This window comes from Raphanus sativus, chromosome 9 (assembly GCF_000801105.2).
Source record: "Raphanus sativus cultivar WK10039 chromosome 9, ASM80110v3, whole genome shotgun sequence".
Classification (NCBI taxonomy): domain Eukaryota; kingdom Viridiplantae; phylum Streptophyta; class Magnoliopsida; order Brassicales; family Brassicaceae; genus Raphanus; species Raphanus sativus.
This window is the reverse complement of record NC_079519.1, coordinates 24,669,934-24,691,691: the sequence shown is the minus strand read 5'-3', so window position 1 is coordinate 24,691,691 and position 21,758 is coordinate 24,669,934. Positions and strand designations below refer to the sequence as shown.

Genomic DNA, 21,758 nt, shown 5'->3' with positions numbered 1-21,758 from the left:
ATTGCCAAATTTTTAAAAAACCTTACCAAAAACTATAAAGTTTATAAGGAAAATTGTACATGTCATAACTAAGTTAATTTCATGTCATATTTTTTTGTAAAACATGTCATTTTTTAACTGAAATAATGTATAGGGGATTTGAACAAACAAACCAAAAAGAAAAAAAGACCAAAAATCGGTTCGGTTCGGTTCGGTTCAGTATGAAAACTGGGGTTAAGCTGCAGAAAATGGAGTAACCCTAAAATAATATCATTGTCGACCCGTGGGAAAAAAGAGACCAAAGTCCAAATATAAGGGATGATTGATTAGGGGTCCGTCTCATAATATACCAAAACGAAAAACACAATTAGCATCCATCCATCCGGTAAAATCCCCCAATCTCTCTCTCTCTATCTGCACGCTTTCTCTCACTAAAAAATCAATCCCCTTCCCTTCTTCGCCATCCAATAACTCGGTAACCGGCGATCGTCTTTCTCCCAATCAACGGGACGAGACACGATCTACCGAGCCTCGGATAAAAGCTCCCTCACCTCCTCTTTTCCGATTAGATTATATCCCCCCGGTGAGATTCCTCTCCGCCTCCTTGTTTTCTGAAACGTTTCCGATTAGATTATTATACCTTTTGTTTTGCTCCTTCCCGATATATCTAGGGTTCCTTACAATTGAACTTTCGATCTCTGCTTGAATATGAATCTCCTGATTGATTGCTAATTAATTGTTTTGCCCCAATTGAACAAGATCTGCTTGAATTCACAAACCCCCATTTCATCTCACTCACGATGAAGCTTTGCTTCGCTTTGCTTATGACAATGATAAACTTACTGTTAAGTGGCAGCTTTAATAATTCAATCTTCTTTCTTTGTTGTTTCAGAGCATTATTGATTGCTTTCATGTGAGAGAAGATGGCTTTCTTTAGGAACTACTCAAACGATACTGTAGTATCACCTAGTGTTCTTGACGAAAATGAGGACAACCCTCCTCCTACTTTACATCATCAACAAGGTATGGATGATGCTACTTACACTGAAAGAGGTTTCGACATGAACTTGGACATGCAGTATCCAACTGAAGCAGAGCCAGGATCTAGTATTAGGCATCCAGGGACGACGACGACGGATAAGGTACCTCTTCCTCCGGGGAGGAGAATGGGTGTTTCTGGGAAGTGGGGTTCCACCTTTTGGAAAGACTGTCTGCCTATTGGGCAGAGAGACGGCTCTGATTATCTATCCAACAGCCAAAACTTTGATTCTGAAAATGAAAACGAGGAGGAGGATAAAGCAATGAACAAGCAGCAGCAGCAGAGTGGTCAAGCTGATATTCCAGCTGAGGAGATGCTTTCTGATGAATATTACGAACAAGATGAGGATAATCAAAGTGACCATGCGCAGTACAAAGTGTATGGCAATGCTACGAATTCTAGATCACTGCCCAAGACGGGATCTTCTATCGGTAGCAAGTCGAGGACCTCTAGAGCAATTCAGAAAAATATTCACTACGGTGATGGTAATGATGACGACAACGGTGATGCTGATATCGACTATGAAGAGGAGGAAGATGGTAAACTCTTTTAATTTTTTTCTTTTTTCCTTTATAGATTCACTGCATTGTTTAATTAGAGTTTTTCACTTTTTCTGTGAACACTTCTCATGCCAAATACTTAGTTTGAGCTTCAGTAACATTGTGATCTTATTCTTCATCAGAGGATGACCCTGAAGACGCTGACTTTGAGCCCTATGATGCTGCTCCTGGTGGTGATGCAAGGAAGAAGGTTTAACTTCTTACAGTTCTTGTGTTGGGATACAGTTTTTTCACAATGACGTAGATACTTTCTGAGGCGTTTTCTTTACTAGGTTTACTGTTTGAAACGAGAACGCTTCATTATAGTAAAGTGTTGTGTTCTAGCGTAATTTTGATGAGATTTCTTCTAAACTAAGTGGTTGTTTGCTTTTAGCATGACCAAGATTGGGACGTTTCTGATGAAGATCCTGACAGTGATGATGATTTCGATCTTCCCGATTCCGAGGATGACTACGACACAAAAAAGCCTAAGGTTAGGCAACAAGGTAAAGGTTTCCGGAAGTTAAGCTCTGGACTCGATAGGAAACCAGCCCAGGCTTCTAGTCGTCAAAAGAGGAAACCATCATATCAAGAGGACTTCTCAGAGGATGATTCTGACAATGACATTGACGAGGGTTTTAGAAGCATGCCCAGAAGAGGTACAGCTCTAGGGAAAAACAATGAAAGGTCTACAAGACAGAGTAGTGAAGTTCGGAGCTCCACCAGATCAGTTCGTAAAGTGTCTTATGTGGAGAGCGAGGACAGTGAAGAAATAGATGATGGGAAAAATCGAAAAACCCAAAAGGTATGAATTAGTTGTTTCATTTCAAGGTTAGATACTTGACTAGAGCCCTTTTGAAGCGAAGCCCGGATTTTGAAGATTCACATCCTCTATGTTCCTTGTCTTCGATATATATTTGTTAGGATGACATTGAAGAAGAGGATTGTGATGCCATTGAAAAAGTGCTTTGGCATCAGCCAAAGGGCATGAGCGGAGATGCTCACACGGATAAAAAATTAACAGTTCCCGTCCTACTAAGCCAACTTTTTGATAGTCAACCAGATTGGAATGAAATGGAATTCCTAATAAAATGGAAAGGTCAATCACACTTGCATTGTCAGTGGAAGTCATTGAGCGATCTCCAGAATGTATGTCCGAATGACCTTCTTTTTGAAATATTTTTGTTCAATGTATTATACCCACGATGTTTCCCTCCACCTTTACAGCTAGGAGTATCTGCTGTGTAGACTGGTTTGAAAAATTGTATTTGTGATGATGTTGATTTCTTTTCTAAATCATTGTTTCGTTGTGTATGCTGTGTTCCTGCAGCTTAGTGGCTTCAAGAAGGTACTTAACTACACAAAGAAAGTGTCAGAGGAGATTAGGTACAGGACAGTACTCTCACGAGAGGAGGTAATGTTTGAATGGCGGCAACATTTTTTGAGTTATTTTATCCTTATATTTACAAGGGATTGTTCTATAAGATAACACTGATGGTCCATATCATGGTTCTATTTCTTATTTTTTCTTGTTAAAACATGTGTACCATGTTAACTTTTTGTTTATATATAGGCACCATCGTATTAGACATGTGCTGCCACATATATATATTTATATATATATATATATATATATATATTATATATATATATATATATATGTCAGTAACGTTGTCATGGTATATCTAATATCTGAAATTCTTATTTTTTTTCAACCTTTTAGATTGAGGTCAATGATGTGAGCAAAGAAATGGATCTGGACATCATTAAGCAGAATTGTCAGGTTAGTTTTATTCAGTACAGTTTTATTCAGTACGTCAAATTTGCAATCTCATTTACATCTCCTCCCCCTTTGTTTGCATCTATCGTTTTTTTTGCATTTTATGTTAGTATTCCTCATGTGAGCTAATTTGGTTTCTGTTATTTAGGTAGAAAGAATAATTGCAGATCGAATCAGCAAAGATGATTTAGGTGACGTGGTGCCAGAGTATCTTGTAAAGTGGCAAGGGCTTTCTTATGCTGAAGCTACTTGGTATATTTTTTTCATCTATCTTTGGAATAAGTTTCCACAACCTTTTTGTTGTCGTTAATTTTTTAATGAAAGGAAATGTGAATGTCGTGTTTTTTTTTGATATTCCTTGACATTTCAAGAAAAATGAGTAGTTGTGAAATGATTTGTTTCCTCTTTTGATGCGCAAGTAAAGACTTTCATAACTTGGGAAGCCTTTTCCGCTGCAGTTTCAGTCTCTTAACACTATGCATCTTGTTTCTTTTTTCCCTTTTTTCTTTTTTGGTTATATGGATTTAGTTTTGTTTCATATATTAAGATCTTTTTATGAACTTCTAATTGCGTATCCTTCTATCTCCTCAACTATCAATTCTCTTTTGGTGTTTATATAGGGAGAAGGATGTCGATATAGCATTTGCACAGGCTGCTATTGATGAGTTCAAGGTAAGACATTTTTAGGTTCAGAATCTGCTTTAACTTTTCAATTTTGGCTTTTATTTTGCAATTCTTTGTCCAACTATGACGGACATATTCAAATTCTGTAGTTATAAGGTGATGGCTGTTAGTTTCTTTTCTCGTTCGTTGTAGTAGTAATATGACGGACATATTCAAATTCTGTAGTTATAAGGTGATAGCTGTTAGTTATTCGACATATGCAGTTTACATCTTCTCTTATTCACAAGAAAATTATACAAGGAAAAACTCATGCTTATAAAATATGAACCTTTTTAGCCAGCCTAAAGAATTCTTAGCGTTCTGCTTATTGAAGTTGTCTGTTATACTTTGTCTATCCCTTGTCTACCCTGCATAGGTCCATTTCTGCAAAATCAGGTCCATAAAAGAATCCAGGTTGCTCTAATGCTTGAGAATTCATTTTCTCTCTTTGATTCAGGCTCGTGAAGTTTCAATTGCAGTGCAAGGAAAAATGGTGGAACAGCAGCGTACAAAAGGGAAAGGTCTGTTACGTAAAAAGTAGTATTTATATTTTTCTTTTCTATTTCCCATATTATGGAAATCATAGAAGAGTTGTTTATATTGGAGAAACTGCTTTTTACCTTGTAAACTGGTTCTTGCCTGTTTGGTTTCTTCATTTGTTGCCTCTGGAATTTGAACAAGATGCTAATGTAATTTTGATAAAAGGCTTTACTAATTCACAAAAGAAGAATTTTTCATGATGCTTTCTTCTGTGGTTCACATGATTGTTTTTTTATTTTATTCTAAGCTGCTCATGAATGAGAGCAATACCGTGTAGTAGAAAAATTGTGAAAACTTTGGTATGTTTATGTTGATTGTCGTAGTTTTCTGCGGTTGCAAAGTTGTATTTTCTCTCCACCTTTATATCTGGGATTATAGGGAAGGTAAACATAACTTTTATCTAATACTTTGTAATGGTTACTGTTCTAGCAAGTCTGCGGAAGCTTGAGGAGCAGCCTGAGTGGCTAAGCGGAGGTACGCTACGGGACTACCAGCTGCAGGGTTTGAATTTTCTCGTCAACAGGTGTGTTTCTTATCTCATTTCATAATTGCCAATCATGCTTTACTTGTCTGCTGGTCTAATGGTTCGCTTCCTTTCATTTTCCAGCTGGCTTAATGACACTAATGTCATTTTGGCTGACGAAATGGGTCTTGGTAAGACTGTTCAGTCCGTTTCAATGCTTGGGTTTTTACAGGTTAGAATTCTTTTCAAGTGAGCACTCACGTTTGCTCATTAGTTGAGAATCTTGTTCTCAGCATCCTACTCTTCATGAGTTAACATTTCTCTATTTATCTATTTATTTATTCGCAGAATACCCAACAAATACCAGGTCCCTTTCTTGTCGTTGTGCCTTTGTCAACCTTAGCTAATTGGGCTAAAGAATTCAGAAAGTGGCTTCCTGACATGAATATAATAGTATATGTTGGCACCCGGGCGAGTCGAGAGGTGAGAAACTAATGAAATGAGTATATATCTTCTAAAAGGGTGTTAACAGTCGTCTGGTTTTTCCATTGTCTATCTAATTCTTTTATTTTCGGGCCTACTCAACATTATTCTATCTAAATTCAACATGTGCTTTTTCTGTTGTTTTCATTTTGATTTGATTTTCTGTTTCCCCCAAGTTTGAGTAAAACAATAACTTCTTACGACATCTTAACTCCTCTCTCCCTCTTTGTTATTGAATATTGATTTGTGTAATCTTCTGGCTTCAGGTTTGTCAGCAATACGAATTTTACAATGAAAAGAAAGTTGGCCGGCCCATAAAATTCAATGCTCTGTTGACCACCTATGAGGTAGTTCTTAAGGATAAAGCTGTTCTCTCCAAGATTAAGTGGATTTACTTGATGGTGGATGAAGCACATAGACTGAAAAATAGCGAGGCACAGCTGTACACGGCCCTTTTGGTATGTTACTTATCCAATAACCTTTATCTATTTTAAAGATTCCTTTTTTGGTTGTTCAGAATGGTTAGTGCATTTTATCTGCAGGAATTTAGCACGAAGAATAAATTGCTTATTACTGGTACTCCACTACAGAATAGTGTCGAAGAACTGTGGTATGCTTTCTCTCCTTGTTTTTATAGTAATCCTATAACTCTCGAGAAATTAACGGTCTTTGTTTATAACCTTCGGCAGTGTTGATTTGTTTATTCTATGTTGTTAATCCACCCTTGTTTGATGCAAGCTATGATCTTGAGAATTCTGATGATGCGTTTCTACTGTCTCTAACAAGCTTATATTGGATTTTCTTAGTGTTATGACACATAATGATTCACTGCTAACACAGTTTATTCTACTTTTGTGCCATTGTACTCCGCTCTTTTGATAAATGGCATTTCTGTTTTTGCAGGGCTCTGCTCCACTTCCTTGATCCTGCCAAGTTCAAGAATAAGGATGAGTTTGTTCAAAACTACAAGAACCTTAGCTCATTTAATGAATCTGAGGTAAGCTTTACCCATTGCATAATCGCATGCTGTCTTGATAAAATATAGTTTAGCTATTATGCAGTCGTCCACTAGCTTATAGTTCTTTCGATTTTAGCTCGCCAATCTCCATTTAGAATTGAGACCTCATATTCTACGACGAGTGATAAAGGATGTGGAAAAGTCTTTGCCTCCAAAAATTGAGCGTATTCTAAGAGTTGAGATGTCCCCTCTTCAGAAACAGTAAGCATAACTCCAGCCAAGTTATGTTGACTCGGTACCTTTATTTATGCTTATAATTCCGTTGTTCTGTTTTAGGTACTACAAGTGGATACTGGAGCGCAACTTCCATGATTTAAATAAAGGGGTGCGCGGTAATCAGGTACGCGACTTTATGATGCACCCAGACTCACATGTTCATAGTTATGAAATAGTTATTCTCTTTTAATGCCCACTGGAAATTAGGTGGATCTCTTAAATTTGCACCCAGCTTTGTTTTTTAATCTGCAGGTATTATAAATATCAGCTAACGACCTCTTATTTACCATCAACAGGTTTCACTTTTAAACATTGTGGTGGAGTTGAAGAAGTGCTGCAATCATCCTTTCCTATTTGAAAGTGCAGACCATGGATATGGTGGTGACATTAATGATAACACTAAACTGGATAAGATTATCCTAAGCAGTGGAAAGCTGGTTATCCTAGATAAGCTGCTGGTTAGACTGCGTGAGACTAAGCATCGCGTGCTTATTTTTTCCCAGGTGTGGGTTCAGTGGCTTTTCTTTTTCCTAGTGGTTTACAGTCTATTTGCATGAATGTGTGATTTATCATATCCAATATTCTTGTGCTGTTCCTTTGTTTGCGTGTTTTAGATTAAGTAGCGTGTGCTTATTTTCCCGCAGGTGCAGTTGATGACATTTATTCTTTACAGTAGATTTGGGTTTATTGAAAAGAATACTAAATGATATTCCATTACTCTCTTGCTATTTCTTGTAGTTGCAAAACTAATTTCTTTTATTTTTGACATGTATGTTACGTATTACAAATATTTTTATAGAACTTTGCCTTGTCGACAGTTATATTTTATTTATGAAAAGGCTGGAAATCCTTTAAACTTAGGAGCCCTTTTTAATTATCTCGTGTTGTCGATGTTTGGAACTTTATGAATTAATCATGATGCTTGTTTGCTTCACAGATGGTAAGAATGTTAGATATCCTGGCAGAATACCTCTCTCTTAGAGGTTTCCAGTTCCAGAGACTGGATGGTAGTACCAAGGCAGAACTTCGTGCGCAAGCAATGGATCATTTTAATGCTCCTGCTAGTGACGACTTCTGCTTTCTTCTTTCTACCCGAGCTGGTGGTCTGGGTATCAATCTTGCTACTGCTGACACAGTCGTTATATTTGACTCTGACTGGAATCCACAGAATGATCTGCAGGTATCTCCCTTTGGATTTTAATTGCTCCTTATCACTATAGGTTTATAATGGAATCCCAATATAATATCAGGCGATGAGTCGAGCGCACAGAATTGGACAACAAGAAGTTGTGAACATTTATAGATTTGTCACGAGCAAAAGTGTTGAGGAAGAGATCCTAGAGCGCGCCAAGAGAAAAATGGTACACTAGTTTTAGCAGCAGCAATGAAATTCTTAGTCTTTCATTCTCTTCATTTGCGTTGTCACTTATTCGTGTTGTAAAATCTATGTTTGAAAATGAATTACTTAGGGATGAGATAGCGCTTCTAAAACAAGATTTATATTTAATATCTAGTCCTAACTATTTTGGTCCGCGCTTCTTTAGGTTCTTGATCATTTGGTTATTCAAAAACTAAATGCGGAGGGTAGGCTGGAGAAGCGGGAAACTAAAAAGGGAGCGAACTTTGACAAGGTAAAGAAAGCTTTTGAATCTCTGTCAGATTTTATTCGATGTTTAACTTCTATAAGAAATAACCACTGTTTTTGTTCTAGAACGAGCTTTCTGCAATATTAAGATTTGGAGCGGAAGAACTTTTTAAAGAGGATAAAAATGAAGAAGAAAGCAAAAAGCGGCTTTTAAGTATGGATATTGACGAAATCCTAGAGAGGGCAGAGCAAGTAGAGGAAAAGGATGCTGGCGAATCAGAGCATGAACTGTTGGGTGCTTTTAAGGCAAGTTCATATGTTTTTCCTCTTTTTTCCCGTCTTGCCATAATTTTTGAATCTTCTTTTTTTTTTTCCATTGCTTGTTTGTATAATATCTTCCTCTGCTAACTTTTCTGTGCATTCAGGTTGCTAACTTTTGTAACGCTGAAGATGATGGGTCTTTTTGGAGTCGTTGGATAAAACCTGAATCTGTGGTCACAGCTGACGTAAAAGTTCTCTCTTCAATAATATATGACCTCCTTCCTATGTCATAATTTTTTTTTTAAACTCAAGTCTAATTATAAACGCTGTTTGTATTATCTTTTGTACAGGAAGCTCTTGCACCACGGGCCGCTAGGAATACGAAGAGTTATGTGGATTATGAGAGGATCAATCCTGACAGGACCAGTAAAAGAAAAAAGAAAGGATCTGAACCTCCAGAGAGAAGTCAAAAGCGCAGAAAAGCTGAATATTTTGTTCCCTCAACTCCAATATTAGAGGGGGCTACAGCTCAAGTGAGAGGCTGGTCCTATGGAAATCTCCCTAAGAGAGATGCACAACGATTTTATCGAACTGTACGTCAGAAAAATATTACTGAATCCATTTAAGGCTCCTCGAACTGTTGAGCCGAAAATAAATCCATGGTTTTGACATATTATTCAATTGTACTTCAAGGTGATGAAGTTTGGTAACCATAATCAAATTGCATATATTGCGGAAGAGGTGGGTGGTGTTGTTGAAGCAGCCCCGGAAGAAGCACAAGTTGAGCTATTTGATGCTTTAATTGACGGTTGTCGGGAATCTGTTGAAACAGGAGAGTTTGAATCAAAGGTAAAACATCTCAATTGTAAGGCTCATTATTTGGTTCCCACCGAAATAATATCTCCAATATTTACTGTTTGCTATTTTAATGCAGGGTCCTGTGTTGGATTTCTTTGGTGTGCCAGTAAAAGCAAACGAACTATTGAAACGTGTGGAAGGACTCCAGCTCTTATCAAAGCGTATTAGTCGATATGACGATCCAATTACACAATTCCGGGTGCTGTCGTACCTTAAACCTTCAAATTGGTCCAAGGGTTGCGGTTGGAATCAGAGTACGTGGGAGAGAGCGTATTCAATAACTTTGTCCTGTCTTATACTTTTCCATTCTAAATCTTTTTTCTTATTGACATGTTTGGTGTGTCTCTCAGTTGATGATGCGAGATTGCTTTTGGGAATACTTTATCATGGTTTTGGGAACTGGGAGAAGATAAGATTAGATGAGAGCCTTGGACTTGCAAAGAAGATTGCTCCTGTTGAACTTCAACACCATGAGACTTTTTTACCTCGTGCTCCAAACCTAAAGGAGCGTGCTACTGCACTTCTGGAAATGGTGGATGTTACTTGCTTACAGTTTATTTCTTTTGAGATACTTTTTTTTTGTTTCTTAATAACGTTCGTTGCAAATGACATTTCGCAGGAACTTTCTGCAGCAGGAGGGAAAAACACAAATGCCAAAGCATCACGTAAAAATTCCAAAAAGGTTGTTATCAATCAATTGAAAGCACCTGCAAGAGACCGAAAAGGGAAATCTGGTCCTGCCAATCTGACAACAACAAAAGATGTTGTTGGAACTCGGAGAACCCAAAACGCTGAGCCGTTGGTGAAGGAAGAGGGAGAAATGTCTGATGATGAGGAAGTGTACGAGCAGTTTAAGGAGCAGAAATGGATGGAATGGTGTGAAGATGTATTGGCTGGTGAAATCAAAACACTTGAACGTCTACAAAGATTGCAAACAATTAGTGCGGATCTGCCAAAGGAGAAGGTTGTACTAATTTTTTTTTCTTTCTACCATCGTCTATAGTTCTGGTCGTGCTGCTTCTTGGTCTGATAATTTGTCTCTTCAAATTTCCATACAAATAGGTGCTTTTCAAAATCCGGAGATATTTGCAAATCCTTGGGAGGAGAATAGATGAAGTTGTTTTAGAACACGAAGAGGATTCGTATAAGCAAGATAGTAAGTAACATCTCTCTCTTGGTGTAGATGATAGTGGGAATAGAGACCTTTGCTTAGATCTAATAAGTCTCAATCAAAAATATGCAGGAATGACAATGAGATTATGGAACTATGTTTCAACCTTCTCAAACCTATCAGGGGATCGACTCAATCAGATCTACTCCAAATTGAAGCAGGAGAGAGAGGAGGAAGAAGGGGTTGGACCATCGCAACTAAATGGCTCAACAGCCGGTAGGAGGCAACAAAGATTCAAAACACCAGGACCTCCGCAAGTTCACAAGGGCATTGACACAGCAAAATTTGAAGCATGGAAAAGGAGAAAAAGAACAGAAAATTACGATGTCCATCATCAATCTGAGCGACCACCGATAAGCAACAGCTCTAACTCACTGGGAATACTGGGCCCTCCACCATCTGATAGAAGCCATCGGGCACGCCAAGCTGGATTTCCGCCAAGATAAGTTTACTCTGGTACTTAACCAATGCAATATGTATGCTCCGTGCAGCTGACGGTGAACTCTGGATTCTCAGTAGTTCGAAAAACATAGATACCCCCCGGAAGATTCAATTTCTTTTTCCCAACACAGCAGCAACCTTTGGTTTTCTGGTTGCTCAAATTGGAGATTGGCATACCCGACCAGCTGATGCGGAATGATTACATAATATTATATATATCTGAGAAACTCACAAATTTGTTATTGAGCCAAGGGATAGTACTTCATGCATAGTGCTTTGCTTAGGTGAAATAGCTGTGGATGTTAGTCTGAACTCTATTTCTTTTATATATGTTATTACCCTTGGAATAGAGCAAAATCAAACTGTATATTACCAGTTTTGTTTATTTTAATTTCTAAAGTTCGTTGCAATTGCGCCATGATCTCTTTGTGTATTTCCTTCTCTTTCGCTTTTGCGGAAGAAAACAATTAGTTCAACTTTGTAAACAAGTTCTGTCAAATATGTAATATGTCCCAATATTCAAGTTTAATTGGCTGTAATGCTATAATACATATAAACTTTATGATAAGAAACGCAAGTTCGACAAACTTGAGAGATCAGGTGTGATCAGCAGTGAAATAGAGACATTTGTTAAGAAATCTGACAAATTTTGAAACTGAATGCGCATCTGTTATCTAGTCCTATTTCATCGGGTTTTTATTATCATTCCTCTGTTGAGCTTTCTCCCAAAAGTAAGGGGGTGTTATTGGTTAATGCATTTTAATAGAGTTTAAATCTAAACACAATCTATTATTATTCGAATGATGATTTTAAATTATATTTTTAAATCTAGTGTTATTCAATGAATAATTTAAATTCAGTTTTTAAAATCTAGTGTTATTCAACTTTTAAGCATTTTAAAATTCTTTGTATTTTCAATTGATTTTAAATCGTTTCTTATGGAGTCTTATGAATAAATGAGTGAACTTAAAATCCAAGGTATACTGTAAAGATTTTAGAATTCTTGAACTTAAAATTTTAAAATGTGATGGATTACAAATCACTAATCGAATAACACCACCTAAAACTCAAGATTGTTTAGTTCATGTTAATTATATAAATTAAACAAAATGAAAGAGGATATCCAAATTATTATCAAATCTTTACTATTCAAAATTATTAACTATCATATATATCTTAATTATATTAGGTAGTTTTGTAGTTTTTGTTTAAGAAAAGAAAAAAAACTGTAAGAATACACTAATAATTATTTTTGACTAATTTATTAATTTTTTGACTAATTTAATGAGAACTATAGTATATATTTAGATGAACCAACATAATTTCTAAAATCTAAAAATCATTTTCGTGATGGCACATGTGGTATCTCAAATGCTGTACTATTTCTCAAATAGTATATAAATTTTTTGCCTAATCATTTAATTAAACATATCAATTGGTCTTGATTCTTCCCTAAACATGTAATTTTTACTAGCCAGAGCTAAAATCCATGATCAGTGGAAAGTTAACTTTATCTTCGCCATAGCTTAACCTGCAAACATTTTTTTATTTGATTTCACATTGTTGTTACTTTAATTTTATTGAATATAGTTATTTTTAACTAATGGTTTTGCATCGAATGGACTAACACCCGGTTTATCTATTCTATTAAAACAGAAACATGAACTATTGATAAATGTTATGTCTAACTATGTATTTCATTTATTTAAGAGACTATTTTATCAAATTAAATTAATATTAAACATAAATATGTTTACAAAAAAAACTCAAATATAAGAACTCAAATTTTCAAGAGAAAAAACCGCCCTTTGAAAGGATGGATTATAATCTAGTAATAACTTTATTGTTTCCTTCAGATGCTACAATGGTTTCTTTTTTGTATTGTTGCCTTTGATGACTCTGAACTAGAGTTAAAAAATGTTTTATTTGATGACACTTACAATAACTATTTCAGAATATTAAAATCTAGCCTAATTTAAATTTCATTGACTTCCCGTTGTAATTTTATTAGTATTACTATATGTATTTAAATTATTTTTGGATATTTTTAGTTAATAGCACAATAACTTTAGATTTTGTATACATATTAAATTTGAATTTAATAAAATATGTTAAAGAGGTTTTTTGTAAAGATATATATAAACTACATAAATTAAGAAATAACTTGAAGATGTTTCCCTATTTAGTTATTTTAAAATTTAAAAGTTTTTGCACCAAATATTGGAAAATAATTTGATATTCATTACTATATGTTGATAAAGTAAATGTATAAGTAATTAAATATTAATTATGTCGAATGAAAAATAAGAACTATAATATTTTAAACTTAGATAATATAAAATATCGAATTTTATTTATCATATAATTATTATAAAATAAATATACATAATTATAAATACGAAAAATTTCACACATTTTTTTAAAACATACAGTAACCAATCAAATGACGATAGCCCTGTCTAAATAGTAACCTTGCATCGTCGTTAAACCAATCAAACGACGATACAAGATTAGGTAGATAATTCAATTCGGTTTAAACTGTTCTAAATAGGTTGAAATTGTATAAAGTTGTTTGTCTTAAAACTTTGGTCTGAATTATATAAAGAATAGTAAAGTTTGATCAATTTTTATATTTATAAACTACATAATATAGTGAATGAAAATTTTAATAATTGTTTATTATTTTAATTATTCTAAAATAAAATTTAAATCTTAACTAATTATTATCACTTACCAAATAACATAAATGATATTATAAATAATAATTTTGGTAGCTAGTTTTCAAAACTATAGAAAGTGTAATAATTTTTAATCAATTATTTTGTATTTATATACTATATTAAATAAGGAATATAAAACTTTATAGAAATAGATATAATGATTTCATATTCATATAAACATATAGTCGTATCTATAATAATTATTAATCTTTTATAATGTACATATATGTTTTATATATAATTAGGTTTTGAAGATTTGATGAATTATATTGGACAGAACATGTGAGAACTTTGATTATAAAATATTTTGCATTTAAGTCAAATAATATAGTGAATAAGGTAATGTTATGATTGAAAATAATTATAAGATGAAGTTTTGGTTCATTGATCGTATGATTTCTATTAGTATTTAGAGAGAGAAATATATATTTGGCAAAAATATTTACAAAATTAGGAAAATATAAGCAAAATATGATAAAAAACAGAATAATAACAAAAAAAAAATGCCGAAGAATATATATAATATGTGTTGGAGAAATGAATGTGATAATTATATATAATTCCACAAGTATATATAACTCCTCAAATGGATCGAAGTTCTCAGTAGCTTCTTCGACCTCAGCCAGAGAGAAGTGACGGCAACAAGCTGTTTAAGGCTCAGGCTGAGGAGGCTGACGTACGGCTATATTCATGTCTATATTCATGTCGACATTTGAAAGCAACAACAACTGTGACACCTAATACTACCACAGATAATAAAACCAAACCTGCAATAATCAACACCTTCTTGAAACGGTGGTGTGTGGCTCGTCTGACTTTATGTAGTTGTGGAGTCACCGGTGGACTCTAAAGGATACGGACCGGCAAGATTGCCATCTGAATTATTTATCTTGAAAATTTCAAGACCATTGATTATGTCGTCAAAGTAGACGGGGCTAACCTCATTTGGATGAAGAATAAGAAATATATTGTTATCATTGGCGACGTCCACAATGAAATCCCGGTGCAACGCCATTCCATTACCACCAGACCATCCAACTACATCAGCCTTGGGCTCAGCCGTCATGTTGTTGAGGAAAACGGAGAAGACTCTCTGGTTGCTCTTATCGATACCAGGAGCAATTTCACAAAAGTGGAATCTGACTAGATACCGAAACTTGGAGTCCACGTTGAAGCTCCAGCTCAGATTGAACTTCAGGTTATCTTCCGGGGAGGAACTCATGGATCTCGCAGTCTTATAAACCTCATCCGGCGCATAAAGATGTATCGTTTCTGCGACAACAGTCCCAACTAAACTGTGTCCATGCCCGGAACTGGAAAAAACGTCATTGGACCATGTCCAGTAAAGCCCAGGAGTGTCTTCAGATGGAGCAATATCTCCCCCTCCTCAGCCTGTATGATTTCTATTAATATTTAGAGAGAGAAATAAATATTTGGCAAAAATATTTAAAAATTAGGAAAATATAATCAAAATTTGATAAAGAAGTGAAATAATAACAAAAAAAAGAAAATACCGAAAAATATGTATAATATGTATTGGAGAAATGAATGAGATGATTATATATAATTCCACAAGCATGTATAATTCCTCAAACAGATCGAAGTTCTCAGTAGCTTCTTCGACCTCAGCAAGAGAGAAGTGACGGCCACAAGCTGTTTAAGGCTCAGGCTGAGGAGGCTGAGACTTACGTCTATGTCCATGTCTACATTTGAAAGCAACAGCAACTATGACTCCTAATACTACCACAACTAATAAAATCAAACCTGCAATAATCAACACCTTCTTGAAACGGTGGTGTGTTGCTTGTTTGACTTTATGTAGTTGTGGAGTCACGTGGACTCGGTAAAGGATTCTGACCGGCAAGATTGCCATCCAAATTGTTTATCTTGATATTTCAAGACTATTGAGTATGGCGTCAAAGTAGACGGGGCTATTGTCATTTGGATGAAAATCAAGAAAGATACTGTTATCATTGGCGATCATCGGTAAGCTAGTAGTAGTTATTAAAACATACAGTAACCAATCAAATTTCACACTTTTTTTTATGTCCTGTATCTGGATGCACCAAGGAACGCTCGACTAATACTCGGAGCCTACCGAAGGCATCCACAGGAGTTGGTAATCTCTCCATATTAATCCACCAGTGATCAGAATATGAACTTAGATGGCGGAACTCACAACTGTGAACTTTTTACCATTATGCCACAAAGCCCGGTTCACACATATCACATTTTACTACATAATTTTCGTTTTTTTTACTTTTTTTAGAAAGAGCATATAATTTTTATTTCTTGCAAATTATCGGATCCCCAAAATCATTTTTATTCTGAGAAATCATTTCCAATGCGTCTTAACTTAAACCACTATTTAAAATTTAAACGATAGCAGTTCAGGTGGAGTAATCTATTCGAAGCGGTTGAAAAGAGATCCAAACATCATCGTCATACACTTCTTTTTTTTCACCTTCTTCACCTTTAACACTTGACTAGGATAAGATCCGCGCCTTGCGCGGAGTGAGATTAAATTTGAGGTTTTACGATATTAGTTATATTAAATTTAGGTATCAGTTTGGTTTTAGTTTTTTTCTTGTTTTTTTTAATTGAGGGGGATAATATTTTGGACATGCTAATTCAGTGTTTAATTTTATTTGGGTCATTACAATGTTTAAGATTTTTTTGTTTTTTGGATGTTAACGAAAAGACTGTTTGTAATTGTTTGGTTGAATGTTATAATATTTTTGAAGACATTCCTAATGTCAACGAATATATTAAATATTATAATTTCCATAATAATCATAATATAAACAACTTTATATAACTCCAAAACAATAAAATAAAATTCTAAAGACAAAACAGCGAAATGAATATTTGAAAACATTATTAGTATATGCTACGCCTCATTTAGAATTATTCCATGCAGTGAATATATAGTTGTTACATATATAATAACTTCAATATGAATATTTAGGTGTGTTTAAAAAAAAATTAAAATGTTGCATGAATATAAATGTAGACTTCTTTTAATAAATATTAAAAGAACTTTAATTTAATATAACAAAAGAAAACAAATTATAACAAAAATATGCAAAGGTTTTATATAATTAAGAATTATAACATGAATTCAAATATGAATTGGGCTTTTTCCAATTCATTAACATAAACCCAATTTGTTTTACATATGAAGTATTTTCACTTAGGGCCCATATTAAAAATCACCACTAAACATCAATTTCTGTTCAAACAACGCCGTCTGATCCCAATTACCTCTTCCTCTCCGCGAAAGACCAAAAAGTTTGGATCAAATTATCAGTTCCGGTGATCCTGTCTTTTTTCTTTCTTGGTGACCATTGTTAGAAGAAGCGTTCACGGATTACGATTCAATTAATTCCATCACCACATTCTTCATTCCTTACTCCGGATTAGATCTTCGACATTTCGGAGGAAAATCTTAATTGGATTGATCAATTAAGAGATGTCTGAGAAAAATCGAGCAATCTGTCTTCACCAGAAGGTAATTTACCTCAATCGAAATTTCGTTATCATTAATGACTGTTTCCGGTTTTACGAAGATTATTAGTTATCATTCTGATTGTTTCTTTTAGGTTTGATATTTTCAATTCAACCAAAATTTCTATCCTCTGATTTTTTGACTCTGACTTCTCATGTAAAAACGGCGAGTGGTTGCCGCTGGTATCAGCATCAGCGTCGGTGTCGGCGTCAGCGGCTGCATCAAACTCGTTTATCTGATGTTCGTTTGGTTGCCGCCGACGCTGACGCCGACGCTGACGCCGACACCGACGCTGACACTGATGCCGAAACTGATTGTTGTTCGTTTTGAAGACGCATGAAATTGACGCAGCCGAAGAACGCCGACGCATAACGCTGTTTTGGGTTGTTCGTTTGGTTGATGCTGCGACTATTTTCAATTATTCATATTTTATTTTTAAAAATTTGTAAAATTGTATTTTAAATAAATAAAATGTAGTTTAAATATATTTACATCCATAAGAATATTATGTTTAATTGGTAATAAATTTTTGGTCAAAATATTAATATTTGATGTCATAAATCATAAGCTAAATAAAAATAAAAATAATACATCAAACTACTTTATAATCATAATCAATCATACTAAAAAAATTATACTGAAGTAAATATGATAAAATCATACATTTAATTTTTGAAATTATCACTTCAAACAAATAAGACAAATATGTTTTAAAGACAATGATTTTTTTTTTTTGTAAAACAAAAGGGTTAAACCCGGGTCACTATTGGAACCAGACCTAACCCCCAGGGGAGTCGCAAGCCCGCGGATGGACTCCTTCTCCTGGGCATTCAAATGGATCCTAAAGCATAGACCCATATCCGCATTAGGTGAACAGAACAATGTGACTTAGTTTCGCATAGCAGGAGAATCGAACCTGAAACATGTTAGCGTCCCAGGTCCGTCCACTGCCACTTGACCACAAGGCCCGTTCAAGATAATGATTTTGAATTCTGGTTCTTTCATGATCGTCAAGAGAAAGATAATGGTAATTGATCAAGTAATAGTGCTGAGAGAAGCTTTTGCCATATCCAAATGGTCGAATTATGAAGAGAGGATTATAGGTTGAATTGGGTTCAATCTGGTTGATATAATGAAGCAAAAACCCATTGTAGATGGGACTCCACCAGTTTTTATCTGCAATGTAGAATCATAGTATTCAGTTGTGTAATTGGGTGCTTGCTTCTGATGAATTTGTATTAATTATAATTTGGTAACATTGCTGCTTCTGGTTTGTGTAAAGACGTTAGAATCAAAACAGCTTAGCCTTTGCTGCGAGTCAAACGATCTCAACAGGTCTCTTGTTTACTGTAATACGTTTTGTTCTCCACTGTTGTGTGAGAATGAAGGAGAAACTTCACAGTATCTTTACTGTAACAGGTCTCTTGTTTACTGTAATTACAAAGATCAGTTACCATTATCTTTATCTTATAAACCTATGTTACATGTAACTCACAACACAAACGTGTTTTCTCTTTCTCTATTCTCTTAGCTAAAAAAAAGAACACAACTACACACCTTTTAATTCATCACTAGCATCAAGCACAACCATAAACCAAAGAAGAAAAGTAATATCACCTTTGAGATATGAATGAGAGAAGCTTGAGTGAGAGAAGCTTGACAGAGCTTGAGTGAGAGAAGCTTGGGAGAGCTTGAGTGAGAGAAGCTTGGGAGAGCTTGAGACCTGCAAACACCAAACAAGAAAAACCCATCAGTAAAGCATCAACATCAGACACAAACCCATCTCAAAGACACATACTTTTGAAGAACAAAACAACAATTGTCAACAGAAAAAAGAACACAACTACGCACCTTTTAGCAAACGTTTACTCCAGTAGCACCAAGGAGCATAGAAATTAACAACCTGAGAGTGAGAGCCTGAGACCTGAAAAAAAAGACAAAAACCCATTAATTTCATAACTCAAGACAATTTCAAAACAAGACATATAACAACAGAGAAGAACATCAAAATCAGTAACATCAAAAACAGAGAAACCTATGTTACAAGAAACAAGCTTCTTTTATCAATAAAGCAAAGAATATACTTTGTCAACGTCCTGGTTACAAGCATACAGTAGAGCATCAGCATCTGTGTTGTTGACCTGAAAACATCATTGACAACAATTAATAAACAGCAAGAATCTCAAACCTGAATTAAAAAAAAAATCATCTGATTACCTTACAAGAGAGTGAAAGACAGACAAAGCTTAGGAGAGCTTGAGACACACACATAGAAAGCTATGGAGAAGCCTGAGAGAGCCTGAGACAAAGCAAACACACATGTAAGTTTCTCTGTTCCATTACAAACAACTCAGAGAGAGTCTCTCACCGTAAACTTGAGAGGGTCTGAGCTTGGAGAGAGTTGAAAAAAGGTCAGACCGGAAGAAGAAAGAAGCCAAGATCCTGGAAAGTAAGAGCAGGGCGATGAATATAATGTACTCCTTTAGCAGCTAAACCATGAATGTACTGCACATACAAACCAAAGTGTCATTACAAAAGTAAAGTGCACAAGCTGTCTCTCTAACCAAAGTGTATAAACTAAAAGAAACAGGAGAGTCATCATTAACACACAGCAGCATAAAACACAACGATCCAATGTAATTTGAATCTGACAACAACACTGAAAAAAACAAGCTCAAGACTTTTACCTGTACGGCGTCGTCTGTGGAGGAGACGAGAGAGCTCGAGAGGCGTGTCTGTGGAGGAGAAGAGAAAGCTCGATATGGGTTTGGTCGAAGCTCAAAGAGAGGTGATGACCTTGAGAGTGATGACCTTGAGAGAGTGCGTAAGATGGTCGTCGAGAGCTTGAGAGGGTCTGAGCGTCGTCGAGAGAGTGAGAGCCTGAGGGGTCTGAACTTGAGAGGAACGTCGAGAGAGAGAGGCTGAGACGAGATAGATCTACGGAGAGCGATGGAGAAGCTGAGACAAGAGAGATCGACGGAGAGAGATGGAGAGAGGCTGAGAAAAGAGAGCTATGGCGAGACGGTGAGAAGAGCTGCAATGGAGAGACTGAGACGACAGAGAGATGGAGAGGGCTGCTTCAAAATGGAGCTTCAAACAGCGTCAATAGAGATTTAGGGTTAGGTTTTTTGTAAATAATCAAATATAATAGGGTTGCCTGCCTATTCCCCTCTATAGATACATATGCCCTATATATTCCCACCCAAACTATTAAGTTCTTCCTAAACCCACCCAAACATATATTTTCTCTTTATATTTCTCTCCAAACTTTTTTATTCCCCCTCTCTAATTGAATTCTCAAATCGTGATTATGGAACAAAAATGGCGTTTAGGAAATACAGATTGCTCAATTAGAAAACCTGACCCGACAATTAAAAAACATGTCCCAAATTTTAAAATCTAATTGGGACTATTTTTAAAGAGTTTCTTCTGTGTTCTTTTTTTTGGTCAAATGGGTTTCTTTGTGTTCTTCTTCACTTACGACACATACAATGAAGAACAGAGGAGAGAGAGAGACGAAAAGCAGAGGAGACATAGAGAAACCGAAAACAGAGAGAGAGATACTGAAACTTAGATCATTTAAATATATTCATAACTCCAAATACAAAATGAAACTTTATTGGGTGATTCCTTTGAAATATCTACAAAGTCTCACATGTTTCAATTATTATCATCACAGATTCACAAACATCAAAAGGAGCAAGACAAAAAAAAACAGAACGATTTTACCAAACCATTAAGAGGAAGGTTTCAGAGTTTGTGGATGGTTTTCATGTCTACAGCTTCATCTAGAGTTCCTTTCTCATCATGATCCCACCACTTCATCAAGAAATTGTCCACCACCAATCTGAACCATGGTGACAACTTCAAACCTTCCTCCCTGGCATCTGCTTTCTTCACCATCTCCTTCAACCCTTCCCATCTTAACAAACAATTACATAAAGCTCATCGCTTACATAAGTTTAAATACATACTATACCAAAATAAATAAAGCTCATCGCTTTATCTTACATGTCTAAACACATACGCTGATCTTTGTCTCTCTCTTTGTCTCTCCCTTTCTCCTCTGTTCTTCACCTCTCTCTCTCTCCTCTGTTTTTCGTCTCTATCTCTCTCCTCTGTTATTCGTCTCTATCTCTCTCCCCTGTTCTTCATCACTCTTCTCATCGTTGTCGTCTCTCTCTGTTCCTCGTTCTTGTCTATCTGCTCGTTGTATCTCCTTTGTTCCTCCTCCTGGTCTCTCTCTCTCTCTCTCTCTCTCTCTCTCTCTCTCTCTCTCTAATCTGTGTCTGTAAGTGAAGAACCTGGGTCGGTTTTTTTTTAAATGTCGGTCATGTTTTTTTAATTGGGCAATCTGTATTTCTTAAACGCCATTTTTGTTCCATTAATCACGATTTGAGAATTCAATTAGAGAGGGGGAATAAAAAAGTTTGGGGAGAAATATAAAGAGAAAGTATATGTTTGGGTGGGTTTAGAAAGAACTTAATAGTTTGG

At 35.5% G+C, this 21,758-nt stretch overlaps 2 protein-coding genes across 6 annotated transcripts; one reads left to right on the top strand and one right to left on the bottom strand.

Moving 5' to 3' along the window:
* The first annotated feature begins 337 nt into the window (after positions 1-337).
* Positions 338-11,446, top strand: LOC108827159 (protein CHROMATIN REMODELING 5). The gene is made up of 31 exons (XM_056994329.1): positions 338-562; positions 872-1,557; positions 1,701-1,768; positions 1,952-2,362; positions 2,482-2,706; positions 2,888-2,971; positions 3,281-3,340; positions 3,486-3,589; positions 3,958-4,009; positions 4,458-4,521; positions 4,970-5,063; positions 5,148-5,235; positions 5,352-5,486; positions 5,753-5,944; positions 6,029-6,096; positions 6,390-6,483; positions 6,581-6,705; positions 6,781-6,844; positions 7,017-7,223; positions 7,658-7,900; positions 7,971-8,081; positions 8,265-8,351; positions 8,432-8,611; positions 8,731-8,811; positions 8,917-9,159; positions 9,260-9,415; positions 9,501-9,678; positions 9,775-9,956; positions 10,044-10,388; positions 10,487-10,580; positions 10,668-11,446. The coding sequence occupies exons 2-31, from the start codon at positions 903-905 to the stop codon at positions 11,039-11,041; spliced, it is 5,064 nt and encodes a 1,687-aa protein (XP_056850309.1). The 5' UTR covers positions 338-562; positions 872-902; the 3' UTR covers positions 11,042-11,446.
* A 2,845-nt stretch (positions 11,447-14,291) lies between these two features.
* Positions 14,292-21,755, bottom strand: LOC108825085 (uncharacterized). Of its 5 annotated transcripts, none has more exons than XM_056994326.1 (8): positions 20,994-21,754; positions 19,952-20,354; positions 19,633-19,769; positions 19,482-19,563; positions 19,349-19,405; positions 19,116-19,188; positions 18,882-18,987; positions 14,292-15,148 (listed from the first exon to the last, which is right to left on the bottom strand). In XM_056994326.1, the coding sequence occupies exons 4-8, from the start codon at positions 19,533-19,535 to the stop codon at positions 15,118-15,120; spliced, it is 321 nt and encodes a 106-aa protein (XP_056850306.1). In that variant the 5' UTR covers positions 19,536-19,563; positions 19,633-19,769; positions 19,952-20,354; positions 20,994-21,754; the 3' UTR covers positions 14,292-15,117. The 5 variants fall into 5 exon arrangements, 3 of the variants coding, with proteins under 3 accessions (XP_056850306.1, XP_056850307.1, XP_056850305.1); XM_056994327.1 differs by lacking the exon at positions 14,292-15,148 and adding an exon at positions 18,025-18,440; XM_056994325.1 differs by lacking the exon at positions 14,292-15,148 and adding an exon at positions 18,483-18,695 and having other exon boundaries at positions 20,994-21,755.
* Positions 21,756-21,758: the final 3 nt, after the last annotated feature.

Excerpts from the sequence above, each read along its gene's own strand:
- LOC108827159 (XM_056994329.1), top strand. The coding sequence starts at position 903 with ATGGCTTTCTTTAGGAACTACTCAAACGATACTGTAGTATCACCTAGT. Across the intron at positions 2,972-3,280 it reads CAGTACTCTCACGAGAGGAG|ATTGAGGTCAATGATGTGAG; the intron begins GTAATGTTTGAA and ends TCAACCTTTTAG. Across the intron at positions 5,236-5,351 it reads CAATGCTTGGGTTTTTACAG|AATACCCAACAAATACCAGG; the intron begins GTTAGAATTCTT and ends ATTTATTCGCAG.
- LOC108825085 (XM_056994325.1), bottom strand. The coding sequence starts at position 19,535 with ATGTGTGTGTCTCAAGCTCTCCTAAGCTTTGTCTGTCTTTCACTCTCT. Across the intron at positions 19,406-19,481 it reads GTCTTTCACTCTCTTGTAAG|GTCAACAACACAGATGCTGA; the intron begins GTAATCAGATGA and ends TGATGTTTTCAG. Across the intron at positions 18,988-19,115 it reads GAGTAAACGTTTGCTAAAAG|GTCTCAAGCTCTCCCAAGCT; the intron begins GTGCGTAGTTGT and ends TGGTGTTTGCAG.